We start from the raw sequence: 20,107 nt of genomic DNA on the forward strand, positions 1-20,107 counted from the left end.
TACACAGAAAAGATCTGGCCATATGCGTGGTATGCCCATTTTAAAAGGCCTATCCTATAGAATAAAGACAAGTTTAAGGAGATCTTTCTTTATAACAGCAGAAAACAATTGAAAACAGAATTAGTAAAATAAATTGTGGTATAATCATACAATGCAATGCCAAGTAACCATAAATAAGCGATGGTTCAGAAGTCTGAATACTGGGCCAGGTGTGCTGGCTCATGCCTGTAATCCGAGTACTTTGGGAGGCCAAGGCAGGCAGATCACCGAAGGTCAGGAGTTCGAGACCTGCCTAGTCAACATGGTGAAACCCCTTCTCTACTAAAAATACAAAAATTAGTCAGGCGTGGTGGTGTGCACCTGTAATCTCAGCTACTAAAGAGGCTAAGGCAGGAGAGTCACTTGAGCCTGGGAGGCAAAGGTGGCAATGAGCCGAGATCATGGCACTGCACTCCAGCCTGGGTGACAGAGTGAGACTCCATCTCAAAAAAAAAAAAAGAAGAAGAAGAATAAGTCTGAATACTGCCTTAGAAAGATGCTGACAGCATATTAAGTGGAAAAAACAAGCTATAAAATCATAGGTTCTCAACTAAGGCATTAAATGGTTAAAGGAACCTTCCATATGCACCAACAGGCCAAAGTTCCATTAATGCACTTGCCACATTTTAGTCCCTTTTCAACTACCATCCATGGAAAGAAGTTAACCACAAGAACTCTAATAACAATAAAAAGCATAATAGATTAATTCTAGTTTCAAGCAAGAAAGATATTGCTATAATATCCATACCAAACAGTTGTATTATAAGCCAAACACAATTATTTCCCACCGTTGGTGTCAACAATTCTCATCTTTCCGGATGAGACCTGTTCTATCTCACCATCTAGTCAGACAGCTACCAGAGCTAGCACAGTAGCATAAATTGTTGATCACATATACAAAAAAAAAGCCAGGTAAAATATAATAAATGATATACAAAATAAATTGAGTCAGATACTATAAACAATGCAACCCAAAGCTACATGCCATATTTATAAGAGGAAAGAGTGGCAGCAAGAAGTCACTGAAAGAATTTTGAGGGAAAATGAAACATTTTGTCCTACTACATTTATACCTCTGATAAATTAGAAATTTACTTGGGTGCACTAAAACCTCTATTTTGTTAATTAAAACTTGCCAAAGGTCTAAGAATCATAAAGATTCTATGCTATAAAAACTGCAATAGCATATAACAAAGGGTGGAGAGTTAGGACTCTTGGGGAAATATTTCAATTATTATTCCTTTACTGTAAAAGTATTCTTGTGTTCTTTATACCTTGATGAAATATTTTTGAGACTGTTAAGACCCAAAAGACATTAAACTGCATTTATTGTGTAGAAATTCAGAATGGCTCAGGCTACACAATAGTAGTCAGACGTAAAGTGTACTAAATTTCATCTTCTAGAAGGGTTGATTTTGAATTCAATCATCCCTTGAGAGAAGACATCCCAGCTCGCATAATTTCATCAACCAGGAGAATGTTGGTGGCAATCACTGTGCTAAGGAAAAAGATGAGAGGGTGAGTAAAGCCTACTAACCCACTCTTAGCTTTTTTCCCCAGCAATCTTTACCTGTGTAGGGTACTTTGTTCTTTAATGATGTTGGTATGATATTTTATGAGACAAGGCCATTATAAATACAAATACAAATGTCATCCTTTTTTTTTTTTTTCCCAAGATGGAGTTTCACTCTTGTTGCCCAGGCTGGAGTGCAATGCCAAGACCTCAGCTCACTGCAACTTCTGCCTCCCAGGTTCAAGCAATTCTCCCACCTCAGCCTCCCGAGTAGCTGGGATAACAGGCATCCACCACCAGGCCTGGCTAATTTTTGTATTTTTAGTAGAGACAGGGTTTCACCGTGTTTGCCAGGCTGGTCTCAAACTCCTGACCTCAGGTGATTCACCCGCCTCGGCCTCCCAAAGTGCTAGGATTACGGGTGTGAGCCACTGCACCAGCCCAAATATCACCCTTTGTATTATAATTTAAACTCCTTTGCTGATAAGGGGCATTCCTGATTTATATTCCAGCAAAATTGAGCTTATTTTTACAATATCATTTGATTTTCTCCATCATGCATGTGCTACTATTTCAGTAAATTTCCCCTTTTCTTTCCCCCTCAAATAGTAAGATTAATTTTTCTTATAACTTAACACTGCTAGGCCTAAAATATAAAAGGGACTATGGACTCTAAAATGACAGAAGCTAGTTCTAATAACTGAATGCCACACCTTTTATACACTTGACAATTTTTCCACTGTACAGGGACAAAAGTAATAGAAAAAATTTCATCTTAATATTATCAATTATAACTCTACAGGTCTTTCACTTTATGTTCATACGAACTTACCAAGAGTGAAGAAGTTGTTTTTTTACACAATAATTATCCCAAACTCCTGCATCTGCTGCTACCATTGGCTCACCTGAAAAGTAAAAACAATTTTCATACCAAAATCTTAGTATTTGCTATTAATATTAATTGATATCCTCTAAAAATATTTAATACACTACCAAAACTACTTTTGTCAAGGTCATCAATGACCTCCATATTGTTAAATCCAATGGTTGATTCTCAGGCCTCATCTACCAGTATTTAACACAGTTGATCACATTCTCCCCGCCTACTCTGTGTTATCTTCCAGGATACCACACTCCTCCGGTTTTCTTTCTTTTGCACTAGGGGCTCCTTTTCTGATTACTTTGCTGCTTCTTCCTCTTCCTCTCTGACCTCTTAACGTTGGAGTACCCAAAAGTTCAGTCCTAGCCTCTTTTCTCTCTACCCTTAATCCCTAGGTGATCTCATCCAGACTTTTAGATTTAAACCATACATATCTGATGACTCTCAAGGTTTTTTGGGTGTTTTTGTTTTTTTGTTTTTTGTTTTCTTTCTTTTTTTTGGGGGTGTTTTTGTTTTTGAGACAGAGATCTTGCTCTATCATTCAGGCTGGAGTGCAGTGGCACAGTATCGGCTCCCTGCAACCTCCACCTCCTGGGTTCAAGCAATTCTCCCAAGTAGCTGGGATTATAGGTGCCTGTCACAATCCCCAGCTAATTTTTGCATTTTTAGTAGAGATGGAGTTTCACCATGTTGGCCAGGGTGGTCTTGAACTCCTGACCTTAAGTGATTCACCCACCTTGGCCTCCCAGAGTGCTGGAATTACAGGCGTGAGCCACTGCACCTGGCCTGACTCTCAGGTTTTAATCTCCAACCCAGATCTCTTCCTTGAACTCCAGACCCACATATCCAACTTTTTTAATTAAAAGATTACAGATGCTTCAACCCTGACTCTGCCAAAACTGAATGCTGATGTCCTCTCACCCACAGCCTGCTCCAGCTAGTCTTCTCCACCACAGTTGATTGCAACTCCAACCTTCTACTTGTTCAGTTGACTTCTCTACAGAGTGGAGAGTGGCGAGAGTGATTCTCTTAAACATAATTAGGCCACGTGCCTGGCCAACATGGTGAAACCCTGTCTCTACTAAAAATACAAAAATTAGCTGGGCGTGGCAGCAGACACCTATATTCCCAGCTACTCTGGAGGCTGAGGCAGGAGAATTGCTTGAACCTGGGAGGCAGAGGTTGCAGTGAGCCGAGATTGTGCCACTGCACTCCACAGCATGGGTGACAGAACGAGACTGTCTCATAAATTAATTAATTAGGCCATGTCACACCTCTGCTCAAAATTGCTCCCTGCCCCTCTAAAGTAAAAGCCAAAGTCCTGAGACTGGTCCAAATGTCCCTGCATGATCTGACCTTCTGTCACGTCTCTCACCTCCTTCCTCAAAAACATCAGACACCGACTTTTCCACTGGCTGTTCTCTTTCCCTAGAACACTTAACCCCAGTTGCCTACATGGCTAATTTCCTCACTTCCTTCCACTTTTTTTCAACAGACATCTTGATGATGCCTACCCTGACCAACCCTTTAAGCTGTCATTCTCTCTCCACCCTCCTCTACTAGCATTCATGATCATTATTATACCACTTTTTTTATATAATTCATTACTTTTTCTAAAATGCTGAAGGAGTTTATTTATTAAAGTTATTATTTACTGCCTACCTTCTCCCACTACAACATAAGCTCCCAGGGGCAGATATTTTTGTCTGTTTTGTTCTGTGTGAAGCCCAAGAGAAAAACAAGCACTCAATAACTATTTCTTAAATGAATGAACATTTTTTAAGAAGCTCAAAAATAAACTAAAGGCATCCAAAATTTAAATATTAAAGTTACCCAAACCTCTACTCCTTTACCATAAGATCTGGGTAACTAAAGAATAGCCTCTTTCTTTATTAAGCAGCTAATTTTCCTTCAGTTTCTTACCTGTATTCAAATCTATGCCCACAAGTTGTTTTGACTCGACATGCTCAGCCTGAACTTTTACTAGTGTTTCCTGTGGGTCATAACCAGCATTCTGAGCAAGAACCTTTAGGAATAAAAATAATAATAAATATATATGCATAATACCTTCACATATATCAAATATAAAAATACTCTTTACTCTTGTAAAGACACATCCATAACATGGCAATCATCTCCTTTTGAAGAATTCCACTTTTAATCTAAATCAAATTATTATTTCATCTATCTAGTAGTTTTTATATTTACTTAAACATTTCCCCTATGCACATCACACTAAATTCTGAGGACATCAGAGTTCCCCCATTTCTACCCTACTACATTAATTTCCCTCCTTGCAAAAGGTTTTTTTTTTTTTTTTTTTTTTTAGTATGGAAGGAAGTAGAATGATATTCTTGTTTCCTCTAGTGCCGCTAGCCACTTGCCCTCCAGTTCTTCATAGGCACTGGCTAAGGAAACCAGAATATTTGCAGCACCTTTGTGCCCCTCATCTTGGTGAGGAGAGTCATGACCTGTGGTAACAGGGCTGGAGATACCCTCACTCCAAACCAGGCTCATTTCCAAGTGGCCCCAAATCACCAGCTGATGAGGAAAAAGGTACCACCAATGTGTACTGGGGTTACCAATTTCTGTCAACAACAGGACCATACTGACTTTGCTGCTCTGGGGAAAGAAAAAATAGGAAATCTAATTCGCAAAGATTTCACAAAGTATGAAAAATTTTAATAAAAATTAGTAAAGAGATTTTGCTAACATTGTTAATAATGTTTTAATTCATGGTAATAGCATCTTTGAAGTAGTTTTACTATATTTCTAAGGTGGTTTGAAACCAATTAAGGCAAAGAGAAAGGAATGGTCGCTTTCTGTCCTTAGGTTGCCACATGCAAAAATTCTGTTTTCTCTTTTTCTAGGAATTATAATGATGATGACAAATGTAAGGTTGTATCTAGGAATGCTAAAGAGCCTCAAGCCCTCCCTCTCCACAATTTAAATTGATTACATTTGGATACCACTAACAAAACAAAGATGTACCATAAAATCTAACTAAATTTTAAATTCTAAACTTTTTCATTATGATTAGTTAATCATGAGTCATTTCTGAAGGAAATTTTTGGAGCTGCTTTAATTTTTGGAACTCAGAGAAAGAAGCAAGGGGGTAAGTTGGCTATTTCATGAGATCGTGCAAGGATTCTGGGCTGTTATCCCAAAAGCTTCCCTGCTTTAGTTGTAAAATATCTAAGATAAAATTGTGTAAGAAAATGTGTATAAACACCTGTCTACTCCATTAACTATCAGATAATAGGGGCAATTTGTAATTAAACACCTTTATGTCTAACCAGTTGTTATTTGGCTGAAAGGGTAGTTGTACCTTGGGAGTAATGAGTAAGGCATCAGCAAAAGCTTGGACTCCAAGATGAGCTCTTCCTTTTATACTGTTCTTATATGAAACAAGAGCTTCAGCCATTGCCACTTCAATTGCACCAGCTCCAGGAACCATACAACCTACTGGAGAGAAAAAATATGATTGGCAAGACATGCCATAAAGACCAAAGGAGAGACACAGAGAGAGAGAAAAGCAATTCACTATTTAAGTATGTTCTATTATCTACAGAAGCCAAATAAATTGCACAGCTTAGTAATTACTCAGTTGTCTTATGAAACACCCTGAAGTTATATGTCATTAAATAAATAGGCATAGTACAGATAACTGGCTGCAAACAGCTTATTTTTCTGCTTATCCTCTGGTAAACAAGATTAATTTATTTTTACCTTCATCTTACTCTTCTATAACTACTTTTTTTTTTTTTCTGAGATGGAGTTTTACTCCATCACCCAGGCTGGAGTGTAGTGGCATGATCTCGGCTCACTCCAACCTCTGTCTCCCAGGTTCAAGGGATCCTCCTACTTCAGCCTTCTAAGTAGCTGGAATTACAGGCATGCGCCACCACACCCACCTATTTTTTGTATTTTTAATAGAGACAGGGTTTCACCATGTTGGCCAGGCAGGTCTCGAACTCCTGACTTCAAGTGATCCACCCACCTCCGTCTCCCAAAATGCTGGGATTACAGGTGTGAGCCACTACACCCGGCCTTATGACTACTTTTAAGAGGTATTTATAATTTATATTGACAGGTAACTGATTACAATATCTGACATGAAAATTTTTTAAACCAAGATAATTTGTCCCTAGTTTTTGATAGGGAATTCTTGGAACTCAATTAAGTATTTGTTTTTTGTACTGGAGCAGAACTCAAACTGCTATCTAAGAAAAAAATTAAGTGGTATTATTATTCTAAAGCAAGAGTTTTGGTTAAACACATCAAATTTCACATCAGGATATGACTTTTATATCTGCTACTTGTATGGTTTCATAAAGTTTATGACTCTTATTTAAATCAGCAAATTTGCTTTAAAACAAAACAATACGAAAACAATCTCCCCTTTTATCTCACATCATTTTAAAATTACTACCCACTTTCTCTGCTTCACTTCACAACATAACTGCTCAAAGAGTTGTTTACCCACCAGATGATTATATCATTACCTCCCATTCACATTTTTTAAAAGTTCCTTGTTAAATACAGAATATACTCAAAAGAATATTTATATGTGTAAGCTACAAAGAATAAATGTACAAATAAACAAATGTATCCATGTACCTACCACCCAGCTTACGAAAGAGATTACTAGAACCTTTGAAAACTTCCCTGATCCCATTCCCTATGAAAACACAACGTATCAAAATTTTAGCATCCCTACAGCAGTACTTAAAGAGAAATTTGTATCATGAAACACCTATATAAGGAATGAAGAAAGTTCTCAAACTAATGACCCCAGCTTCCACCTTAAGAAACTAGAAAAGGGCAGGGTCTGGTGGCTCACTCCTATAATCCCAGCACTTTGGGAGGCCAAGGCAGGTAGATCACTTGAGCCCAGAAACTCAAGACCAGCCTCGGCAACACAGTGAGACCCCATCTCTACAAAAAACACAACAATTAGCCAGGTGTGGTGGCACACACCTGTAATCCCAGCTACTTAGGAGGCTAAGGTGGGAGGACTGCCTGAGCCTGGGAAGTCAAGGCTGCGGTGAGCCGTGACCATGCCACTGCACTCCAGCCTAGGCGACAGATCAAGACTCTGTTTCAAAAAGAAACAAACAAACAAAAAACTAGAAAAGGAAGCACAAATGAAACCTAATAGAAGCAAAAGAAAGGAAATAATTAGGATGAAAGTGGAAATTAATCAAATGACAAATGTCAGAAATGAGAAAATTTATATCACTACAGATTCTACAGATATTAAAAAGAATAACAAATGAATATTATGATTGACTTCATGACAATAAAGTTGAAACTGTAGATCAGAAGTTAGTACACTTTCTGCAAAAGGCCAGTTATATTTTTCAGGCCATACCATTTCTTTTGCAACTATTCAACTCTGCCACTGTAACACAAAAATAGCCACAGACAATATATAGACAAATGAGTATGACCACATTCCAACAAAACTTTATTTACCAAAACAGGCAGCAAACCAGATTTAGCTCATAGATAGTAGTTGATGATCCTAACTTAGATGAAGTGGACAAATTCTTGAAAGACGAGAAATCACTAAAGCTCACTCAAAAAAAACAAAACATTTATAGCCCTATGTCTATTTAAAACATTGAATGTGTCATTAAAAGCTTTCCCACAAAGAAAACTCCAGGCTCAGATGGCTTTATTGACAGTCTACCAAACACTTAAGAAATAAATAATACAATAATACCAATTCTCCACAACAACTTAACACTTTCAGAAATTTGAACAAGAAGAAAAACTTTCCAATTCACCCTGAGTACAGCATTGTTCTAACACCAAAAAAGATAAAAGCATTACAAGAAAAAATATACACAGACCAATACCCCTTATGAATACAGATGTAAAAATTCTTAACAAAATTTTAGCCAATTAAATCAAATAATACATAAAAAGGAGAATACACATAGTAGCATTATTCACAATAGCCAAAAGGTAAATGCAACACGTTTCCAATAATAGACAAATAAAATGTGGCATACACATACAATAGAATATTATTCTATTATATAGAATAATATATCTAATTATTATATATATAATTATATATATTACAAATGGTAAAAAGGAAGGAAATTCTGGCACATGCTACAACATGAATGAACCTTGATGACACTATGTAAAGTGAAATAAGCCAGTCAAAGGACAAAAACTGTATGATTCCAATGATATGAGATACATAGAGTAAACTCATAGAGACAGAAAGTAGAATGGTGGTTACCCAGGGCTGGGGAGGTGGGTAGAGAATGGAGAGTTATTGTTTAATGGGTTCGGAGTTTCAGTTTTGCAAGGAAAGAAAGTTCTGGAGATGGGTGGTGATAATAGTTACACAACAATGTGAATGCACTTACTAACACTGAACTGTACACTTAAAAATTGTTAAACTGTAAATTTTATGTTATGTATATTTATCACAATTTAAAAAATAATTTTTTAAAAATGTAATCCATTAATTTTTTAAAAAGTAAAACGCATTATAACTAAGTATGGTTTATCCCAAGAATGTAAGGTTTGACATTTGAATCAATCAATGTAATTTACTGTACAAAAAACTAAATGAGGCCTGGGTGCAGTGGCGCACGCTTGTAATCCCAGAACTTTGGGAGGCCAAGGCAAGCAGATCACCTGAGGTCAGGAGTTTGAGACCAGCCAGGCCAACATGGTGAAACTCCATCTCTACTAAAACATACAAAAATTACCCTGGCATGGTGGTGCGTGCCTGTAATCCCACCTACTCAGGAGGCTGACGCAGGAGAATCGCTTGAACCTGGGAAGCAGAGGTTGCAGTGAGCCAGGATTGTGCCATGGCACTCCAGCCTGGGCAACAAAGCGAGACTCCATCTCAAAAAAAAAAAAAAAACTGAGAAAAATAATATGATCACCTCAATAGATGCACAAAAAGCATTTGGCATTTATTCTCGTGTGTGTGTGTGTGTGTGTGTGTTTTGACAAACAACAACAACAACAAGAAGTTTCACTCCTGTCTCCCAGGCTGAAGTCCAGTGGCACAATCTCGGCTCACTACAACCTCCGCCTCCCAGGTTCAAGCAATTCTCCTGCCTCGGCCTCACGAGAAGCTGAGATTGCAGGTGCCTGCCACCATGCCTAGCTAATTTTTGTATTTTTAGTAGAGACAGAATTTCACCATGTTGGCCAAGCTGGTCTCGAATTCCTGACCTCAGGTGATCCACCCGCGTCAGCCTCCCAAAATGCTAGAATTACAGGTGTAAGCCACCGCGACCAGCCTGGCATTTATTCTTGATTAAAAACTGTCAGCAAACTAGGCGCAGAAGGGAAAACTTCCTCAACCTGATAAAAACCTATAGCTAACATCATACGTAATGGGGAAAGATTGAATGCTTTCCCCCTAAGGTCAGCGATGAGGAAAGGATGTCCATTCTCATTATTTCTAGTCAACATTATATTGGAGGTTCTGGCCCATGAAATAAGGGAGAAAATTTTAAAATATCCATATTGGAAAGAAAAAAGTATAACTGTATTAACAGACAATGTAATCACTTATATAGACAATTCAATGAAGCCTATAAGAAAGCTAATTGTGATTTAGCGAGGTTGCAGAATTCAAGATCAATGTACAAAAATAAAATATATTTCTATATATTAGCAACTAACAATCAGAAATGGAAATTTAAAAAATAACATATACAATAGCAACAAAATAAATGAAATATATAGAGATAAACATGGAAAAAAGTGTGTGAGGCTCATATACTAAGAACTATGAAATATTGCTGAGATAAATTCAAGAAGACTCAAGTAGATAAGATGATATTCATGAGTTAGAAGGCTCATTATTAAAATATCAACTATCTCCAAATTGATCTACAGATTTAATAAAATTCCAATCAAACGGGGTGCAGGGGCTCACACCTGTAATCCAAGCACTTTGGGAGGCCAAGGTGGGAGGATCGCTTGAGCCCAGGAGTTTGAGACCAGCCTGGGTAACAACATAATGAGACGTTGTCTCTATAGAAAATAAAAGAAAGTTAACCAGGCATGGTAGTGGATGCTTGTGGTTCCAGCTATTTGGGAAGCTAAGGTGGGAGAGTCATTTGAGCTCAGCAGGTCGAATCTGCAGTGGGCCATGATCACGCCACTGCACTCCAGCCTGAGTGACAGAGTAAGATCCTTTCTAAAAAAAAAGTTCTGATCAAAATCCCAGCAGCAGTCTTTTTGGTAGAAATTGACAAGCTGATTCTAAAATTCATATGGAAGTCATAAGGAAATGCCAAAGACTTAGAATGACCAAAATAACTTAAAAAAAAAATGAGAGTTAACAATACTGATTTCAAGATTTATCATAAAGCTACAGTCATCAGGACCATATGATATTAACATTAAAATAGACAAATGCATCAGTAGAACAGAAAAAAGAGCACAGAAATAGAACCACACAAATATGAAAAACTGATTTTTTATACATTAGAAAAGGCAATTCGGTGGTGAAAGTAAAGTCTTTTCAGCAAGTAAGACTAAAACAATCTGACAGCTTTATATGAAAAAAATGAACTTATATCCATACTTGCACCATACACAAAAATTAACTTAAAATGAATCACAGACCCAAATGTAAAATATAAGACTATAACACTTTTAGAGGAAAATCTTTGTGACCCTAGGTTAGGTAAACATTTTTTAGATACCACACCAAAAGCATAATCCATGAGAGAATAAAAATAATAAATTAGACTTCATCAAAATTAAGAACTTCTCTTTGAAAGGCACTGTTAATAATAAAATAAGCCATTGAGGAGAAAAATTTGCCAATCATTATCTGAAAAAGCACTCGTACCCAACATATACACAAAGAGCTCTCAAACTCAACAATAGAAAACTAACACAATTTTTTTCTTTTCTTTTCTTTTCTTTTTTTCTTTCTGGAAACAGGGTCTCGCTCTGTCGCCCAGGCTGGAGTGCAGTGGTGTGAACATAGCTCACTGTAACCTCAAACTCTTGGGGCTCAAGTGATATTCCTGCCTCAGCCTCCTAAGTAGCTGGAACTACAGGTACAGGCCACCACGCCCGGCTATTTGTGTGTGTGTATAGAGTCATGGTCTTGCTATGTTGCCCAGGCTGGTTTCCAACTCCTGGGCTCAAGCAATCCTCCCACCTTGGCCTCCCAAAGAGCTGGAATTAAAGGTGAGAGCCACTGTGCATGGCCAACAATCCAATTTTTTAAAAGTGCAAAAGATTTAAACAGAAAATTCACCAAAGATACATGGATAGCAAATAAGCACATTAAAAGATGCTCAACATGGGCTGAATATGGTGGCTCATGCCTACAAATCCCAGCACTCCGGGAGGCTGAGGGGAGAAAACTGCTTGAGGCCAGGAGTTCAAGACCAGCCTGGGCAACACAGAGAGACCTCATCTCTACAAAAAAAAAAAAAATTAAAAAATTAGCCAGATGTGGTGGCATGCACCTATTGTCCAGCTGAGGTGGGAGGATCACTTGAGCACAGGAGTTTGAGGCTGCAGTGAGCCATGACTGCACCACTGCACTCTAGCCTGGGTGACAGAGCAAGACCCTGTCCTGAGAAATATATATATATGTGAGGTTTGTGAGGTTTGCAGCCAGGCGCAGTGGCTCATGCCAGTAATCCCAGCACTTTGGGAGGCCAAGGCAAGTGGATCCCTTGAGGCCCAGGAGTTCAGGACCAACCTTGGCAACACAGTGAAACCTCATCTCTACCAAAAATACAAAATTAGCCAGTTTCAAAACCTGGTCTCAAAATAAATAGATAAATTAAACAGATTAAAATTTAAAAATAAAATTAAAAAAAACTTAAAGGCCAGGCATGGTGGCTCACACCAGTAATTTCAGCACTTTGGGAGGCCAAGGAGGGCAGATCGCTTGAGCCCAGGAGTTCGAGACCAGCCTGGCCAACATGGCCAAACCCCATCTCTACTAAAAATACAAAAAATTAGCTGGGTGTTGTGGTGCACGCCTGTAATCCCAGCTACTTGGGAGGCTGAGGGAGAAGAATCGCTTGAACCTGGGAGGCAGAGGTTGCAGTGGGCTGAGATCGCACTACTGCACTAAAGCCTGGGCAACAGAGGGAGACTCTGTCTCAAAAAAAAAAAAATATATATATATATATATATATATATACACATACATAGGTGTTTGTGTATGTGTATATATACATATATACACACATATATGTGAGGTTCATATCAATCACAAGAGCTTACCATCTTCAACGGCATTTTTGATAGCACGAAGTCCATCTCTCATGGCATCCTTGACTTGTGTGAGAGTATGCTTATTTGGTCCTTTAACCAACAAGGTAACAGAGCGAGGGTTAACACACTCCTCGATAATAAAAGTGAACTTTTCTTCACCCTAAAGGGTGGCACAAAAATATATAATTGTAATATTTAATGTCATTATAAAATCAACAATTTATACTAGAATGCAATCTTCATTTGAATTTTTCTTATCAAGCATAACTAAAGATATGTTTAAAAGGAGTTAAGTTATATCTGAACTCTTAACAAACATTTAGGTAAATAAACTGTAAAATCTATTCCATGAATTAGATCTCAAAACACAAAACATGAAATAGAAGATCAAGTAGTATTTTTCTTTAAAAAAAAAAAGGAGCTTAGTATTCACTTTATAACCACTATTCACAGAAATACTAATGTATACTCATACACAAGACCAGCATGTCCCAAGCAATCTACAGTGAGATCTTCAAAAGAATTCACAGCCATTCCACCACAAGCAAGAGAGAGTCTGAAATTACATATATGTCACCATAGCTTGATTATGGAAAACATAAATACTAACTTCTTAGAAAAGATCTCTAATGCAGAAGACTGTATTGTTACTGTATTGTATTGTTTTGGGTTTTTAATTGACTAATAAAATTGTCTATATTTATTGAGTACAACATGATGACGTTTTTAAATATGTATACACTGTGGAATGGCTAAATCAAGCAAATTAACATACACATTGCCTATGTGAGGCTTGATTTAGCCATTTTTGTGATAAGAACACTTAAAATCTACTCTCAGCAATTTTCAAGAATCCAACACATTGTGTATTCTTGGGTGGGTTTGCAAAAGATTTTTTAAAAGAACAATATATCGTTATTAACTATAGTTGCCATGTTGTACAATAGATCTCTTGAATTTATTCCTCCTAACTGAAATTTTGTATCCTTTGACCCACATATCCCCAGTGCTCCTTCCCTCCCACTGCCTCAGCCCCTGGTAACCACCATTTTACTATCTACTTCTATGAGTTCAACTTTTTTAGATTCCATATATAAAAGTGAGATCATGCTGTATTATGTTGTATTGTTTTGTTTTTAAGATCTGTTTTAAAAAGATAAAAACTTTTCGTATACTTCAGCAAAGTTCTGCAGTAGGTTAACAACCTTGCTTTTTGACAGTTCAATTATTTACTGAAACTAAAAACAAAATTTGGATTTTTTTATGCCACTGTTTTGTTCAACAGCATTTACACATAAGCCAAAAGGAAAACACATGGAATAGTTTCCATTTACTCTTGTTAAAAACTTAGGATATATAATTATCTGCAAGCTTACCTTTCCATATTTCTTCTTTTTGCTCTGCGAAGAGCTACTATTCCATGTTTTGCAAGAGTATTTAAGGAAAATGGATCAATTCCCTATAATCAAATTAACATAAAAATTATAAACATGTTTTAAACCAGTATTTCTCAAACCTTTTGGTCTCAGCACCACTTTACTCTCTTAAAAATTATTAAGTACCCAAAGAGCTTTTGTTTATGTAAGCTCTATCTATAATATTTATATTATAAAAACTGAGAAATTTTTAAACTATTAATTCATTTAAATAATAAGGCCATTTTATGTTAATATACATTTTAAATGAAACTTTACTATACTTTTGAAAACAAAATTATATATAGTGAGCTAGCAGTGGCATTACTTCACATTTTTGCTCATCTCTTCAATGTTTATCTTCACAGAAAACAAGTGGAGTCTCATATCTGATTCAGTATTCAATTCGGAATGATATGTTATTTTCGTTCAAGTTTATGAAGAAAATCTGGCCCCACACAGATAAATGTTGTAAAGGGAGTAACATTTTAATAGCATTCTCAGATAACTATGGAAATTCTTCTTTGATACTATACCGAAACTCAACAAGTAATAGTTTCTCAAAGGTTAGTTTCACTATGGAACCATAGCAATGAACTTTTCATACTATCTCACATTAAAACACGTTGGTGTAACTTGCACACTGAATGGATTATTTATCCATTGACTAAAAATCATGCATTTTTAGTCATGTAGACAGCATCAGTTCACTGAGTTAGGCAAAGTTTCCACATGTTGACACATTTCATGTATAACATGTTGTTATACATGTGGAAACTGTCATGTTATACATGTGGAAACTTTGCCTATCTCAGTGAACAAAAACTCACATTTGTTAATATCACTACTATTATCAGGAAAGTCTTTTAAGTATTGGAAAGCTGTCAAGTTCACATGGCAGATACAAGTTTTCTGAAATCCTAATTTTTGTTTAAAAGTTCAAATGTTATTGACAACAAATACTGGGCCCTCCGGGAGCGTCTGAGGAGGCGCCGGCCGCTGCGGGCTCGGGAGCCGCACCGCGCCGGCCCGAGCCTCTGGACTAGGCCCACGGAGCCGCTCGCCCCGACCCAACCGCCCGATGTCCTCAAGATGGAGGCAGCGGGGGCGGTGGCGTAAAGAAAGCGGCGCTGTGGGCGCCGGAGTGGGGGCCCGGGCGGAGGCGGTGGCGGGATGGGGCTGTTGCTCACGATCCTGGCGTCGGCCGTGCTGAGTTCCTTCCTCACGCTCCTCGCCCAGTTCCTCCTGCTGTACCGTTCCTCCTGCTGTACCGCAGACAGCCCGAGCCGCCGGCGGACGAGGCCGCCCGCTTGGGCGAGGGCTTCCGCTACATCAAGCCAGTGCCGGGCCTGCTCCTAAGGGAGTACCTTTACGGCGGCGGCCGGGATGAGGAGCCCTGCGGGGCGGCCTCTGAGGGCGGCGCGACCCCCACCGCCGCCCCCGAGACCCCCGCCCCGCCGACGTGGGAGACTTGCTACTTCCTCAACGCCACCATCCTATTCCTGTTCCGGGAGTTGCGGGACACCGCGCTGACCCGCCGCTGGGTCACCAAGAAGCGTTCGAAAAGCTGCTGCAGACCAAGACGGCCGGGCGCCTGCTGGAGGGGCTGAGCCTGCGGGACGTGTTCCTGGGCGAGACGGTGCCCTTCATCGAGACCATCCGGCTCGTCCGGCCCGTCGTGCCCTCGGCCACCGGGGAGCCCGACGGCCCCGAAGGGGAGGCGCTGCCCGCCGCCTGCCCCGAGGAGCTGGCCTTCGAGGCCGAGGTGGAGTACAACGGGGGCTTCCACCTGGCCATCCACGTGGACCTGGTCTTAGGCAAGTCCGCCCACTTATATGTCAAGCTGTCCCGCGTGGTGGGGAGGCTGCGCTTGGTCTTCACGCGCGTGCCCTTCACCCACTGGTTCTTCTCCTTCGTGGAGGACCCGCTGATGGACTTCAAAGTGCGCTCCCAGTTTGAAGGGCGGCCCATGCCCCAGCTCACCTCCATCATCTTCAACCAGCTCAAGAAGATCATCAAGCGCAAGCACATCCTGCCGAATTACAAGATCAGGTTTAAGCCGTTTTTTCCATACCAGACCTTGCAAGGATTTGAAGAAGATGAAGAGCATATCCATATACAACAACGGGCACTTACTGAAGGCCGTCTTAAAGTTACATTGTTAGAATGTAGCAGGTTACTCATTTTTGGATCCTGTGACAGAGAGGCAAATGTTCATTGCACACTTGAATTAAGCATTAGTGTTTGGGACTTAAAAATTAGCCAGGCATGGTGATGCACACCTGTAGTCCTGGCTACTTAGGAAGCTGAGGTGGAAAGATCACTTGAGCCCAGGAGGTCAAGGCTGTAGTGATCTATAAGTGTGCCCCTTCACTCCAGCTTGGGTGACAGAAAAAGACCCTGTCTCAAAAGAAGAAAAAAGTGCTTTGTGCATACTTCATATTTTGTCACACATGATAATAAAAGGATGCATGTTTAAGAATCAAAATTTAATAAAATTAATAAGTTTTACCATTTCATCAAGACATTCTTAAATGATACTGCCTTTTTCTTTCACTGCAAGTGTGCAGTGGTATAGCAATAAAGAATGCGATGACTACTAGTATAGTTTGGTGCTACCTCTTTGATTTGTACTAAGGTGCCAGCAGTTTTACAGATTGCTTTTGCAGCATCATTGCAAGTGTGAACACAATGTAAAAGGTGTAATTATTATTATGAAAATAGTTTTTGACCTCACAGGCTCTCTGAAAAAGTCTTAGGGATTCTTAGGGGTCCACAGACCACACATGCTTAAGAACATTTACAAATAACTAAAATCTAAACTTTCTTTCTCACCTTTTGATTAATGACGACAAATCCTTTATTGGACTAAGCACAGACTTTGTCCTTCAGGTCTATTATTTTTTGTACTCTATTTTCAATAAATTTTGTTTCAGCTTTTACCAATTTATCTTTCTCTTCTGCAGTCTTATAAAAGAAACCAGAGTTCACCTCTCTAAAACATTAATAAAAACCAGCTAGTAAAGGCAGGAGGAAAAAGGAAAAAAGATAGAAGTAGTCTACACCAAACATCTGGAAGGAAAGAGAGATTTTAAAACACCTTTAGGAAAAAAAAATTCAAAAGTTATAAAGAGAAAGTAACACGTACGTTTTTTCACACTCTAGTGAAACCTCGCAAATAAGGATAAATGCATCTTCTACTCGCTTCTTCATATCTGGATGGCAGGCACCATGATCCAAAACTAATCCTTGGATCAACCTATTAAAAATATTAATGTTTCTTACTTTGAATATATACTCTAAAATTTGGTATAAAATTATCACTATACTATTAAAGTTATATCAATGCTTCCAGGACACACATTGTTTCCTTGTACCAATTTTAACAGTTTTTGGTGCTTTTGTGTTTTGTTTTCAGAGATGGGGGTCTTGCTATGATGTCCAGGCTGGTCTCGAACTCCTGGGCTCAAGCAATCCTCCTGCCTCAGCCTCCCAAGTAGCTGGGACTAAAGGAGTGCACCACCTCACCCACCTCCTGGCATTGACTTTAAACCTAACATATAATTAGTAAAATTAGGAAAGAGAATCTACTTTAACACAGTGTGACTATGAAGTCACAATAAAAAGTCAGGCCAGAATTATTTTCTAAGTTATGTGATTCAAAAATATGACACAGCTTATCAAGTAATGAAAGGTATGTATACAATGAGTTTCTTAGGAACATTTATTCAAAATGATTATATGGAACAACTAAAAATTGTTAACCGAAATGTCCAACAATAAGGTATTATTCAGCAAATAATGACCCAACTATTTGATGGTTATAGAAAGTATGCAATAACATGGAAAAATATTTGTAGGGCTAGCTGATAAGCATAGAGTGACTAATTGCTTATGAAGCATGACTGTAAGTGTTCGTTTTAAAAACAAACAACTTGGCATTAAAAAGAAAAAAATGGGAGGGACCTAAGAGTAGGGGTTATGCATGGGTAGTAGGAATATAGATGATTTGGAAAGGAGGTGTTTCTTCCTGTTTTCCAAATAATCTTTCAAGAGTCAATATTTTTATAACTTTATAAAATTCATTTACAAAACATTTAGGGGATGGAATTTCTACTTATGAATCCTTTATAACTAATTTTTATTATATATTTTTAAAATATTTTAGTTCAACATAATTATAAAGAAGTTTTCAAAATTTTACTTCAACTAGATTACTCCATCTCTTAACAGAATGTAAACATATCTGGAAAGAAACAAAAACACTATGTTCAACATTCCTCACTTTTCAAGCCTCCTTCATTTTCCTCCCTCCCTACTGTCAGCAAATGACATTGTTTCTTTGAGAAAATAGAAACATTGTCCCATGACTACCTCTACCAATCCACTTGCACCTGAACCCGAAGCTCCTACTGCTATGAATGAGCTGTCCATGTTCCTCTCTATGGGTAGCCTCTCTACTTGTGTACTGGATTCCATTTCCCTCTCTGTTCTTGCACCGTCCCCTAGTCCCCCATATGAATTCTTCTCGCCTAAAGAACCATCCTTATCAGCATACAAACTTGCAGTAACAATTCCTATCATTAATACAAAAAATCCTTCTCCCTCAGCCCCATTCCCATATTCCCTTCTAGCTACTGCCCCATTTCTCTGTTCTCCTTTATAGCTACACTTCTCTCAGTTACCATTCTCTCTTGAGCCACCTTCAATCTGACTTTTATTTCCACCTCTTTCTTCAATCAGCTCTCATTAAAGCCACTAAAAAAGTAAATGTCTTCCGGCCAGGCGCGGTGGCTCACGCCTGTAATCTCAGCACTTTGGGAGGCCGAGGCAGGCAGATCACGAGGTCAGGAGATCGAGACCATCCTGGCTAACACGGTGAAACACCGTCTCTACTAAAAATACAAAAAAATTAGCCGGGCCTGGTGGCAGGCGCCTGTAGTCCCAGCTACTCGGGAGGCTGAGGCAGGAGAATGGCGTGAACCCGGGAGGCGGAGCTTGCAGTGAACCGAGATCGCGCCACTGCACTCCAGCCTGGGTGACAGAGCGAGACTCCGTCTCAAAAAAGAAAAAAAAAGTAAATGTTTTCCAAATATAACAATCAAGTCTCAGTTCATAGCAATGTACTCAAACTTTCAGCAGCATGTGGCACAGCTGATTATTGTCTCCTTGAAATACTTTCTTCTTTTGGCTTCTGGGACACCACTCTCCCTTGGCTTTAATGCCTCCTTGACTGTCCCCTTCTCACTCCCTTTTGCTGAATCCACCTCATCTTTTCAAACTCTAAACATCCAAGTTCCCAGGGATCATGCTTTAAACTTCCTTTACTATATTCACTTCCCAGATGGTCTCATTAACTCATGACTTTAAGTCATTTATACACTAATGATTCTCAAATACATACTTCTAATGCAGACCTCTATTCTGAACTCGAGACACATCTCTCCAAATTCCTATTCAACATCTCCACATGGATGCCTAATGGACATCTCAAACATAACATTCTCAAACTGAACTCTTGATTTATCTCCCCAAATCTGCTGCTCCTAGTCTTCTCCATCTCAAGAAACAGCACCTCCACTTTTCCTGCTGATCATGAAAAAGCCCAAGAGATATCCCTGACCGCTCTGTTTCTGTCATGTCCTATGTTGAACCCTCAACAAATCCTATTGCCCTTTCCTTCTAAGTACACCCTAATCCAAACCATTTTCATTTCTCACTTGTACTATACCAACTTTCCTAACTGGTCTCTGGTTTCTGCCCTTGGCCCTCTTTTACCTCTCAATCAGCTGTTTTGTGTGTATTCCCCACACAAAAACCACAGATAACCTTCTGAAGTATAAACCAAGAACTTGTTATCTATCCTCAGCAATGGTAGGCTAACTGAGATCAGTCCTACTGTCAAAAACAACTAAACATGACGGCTTAAAAGCAAAAAAACCTTAGCAACATTGAAGAGCTATAAGATAGTATATAATCACGAGGCCAAAACTGAAATAAAACAGAAACTGCAAC

General features: G+C 38.9%; 1 protein-coding gene across 1 annotated transcript; it reads right to left on the reverse strand.

Annotated features, from left to right (window-relative positions):
- Nucleotides 1–1,350: 1,350 nt before the first annotated feature.
- LOC129051468 (T-complex protein 1 subunit zeta-2-like) lies at nt 1,351–16,123 on the reverse strand. Its single transcript, XM_063719056.1, is given in 10 exon segments — nt 1,351–1,477; nt 1,480–1,537; nt 2,385–2,457; nt 4,356–4,458; nt 5,761–5,894; nt 12,687–12,837; nt 13,137–13,233; nt 14,054–14,136; nt 15,460–15,588; nt 15,671–16,123. Coding segments are annotated over 10 exon segments (1,326 nt in total). The 3' UTR covers nt 1,351–1,432.
- Nucleotides 16,124–20,107: the final 3,984 nt, after the last annotated feature.

This window comes from Pongo abelii, chromosome 19 (genome assembly GCF_028885655.2).
Source record: "Pongo abelii isolate AG06213 chromosome 19, NHGRI_mPonAbe1-v2.0_pri, whole genome shotgun sequence".
Lineage (NCBI taxonomy): Eukaryota > Metazoa > Chordata > Mammalia > Primates > Hominidae > Pongo > Pongo abelii.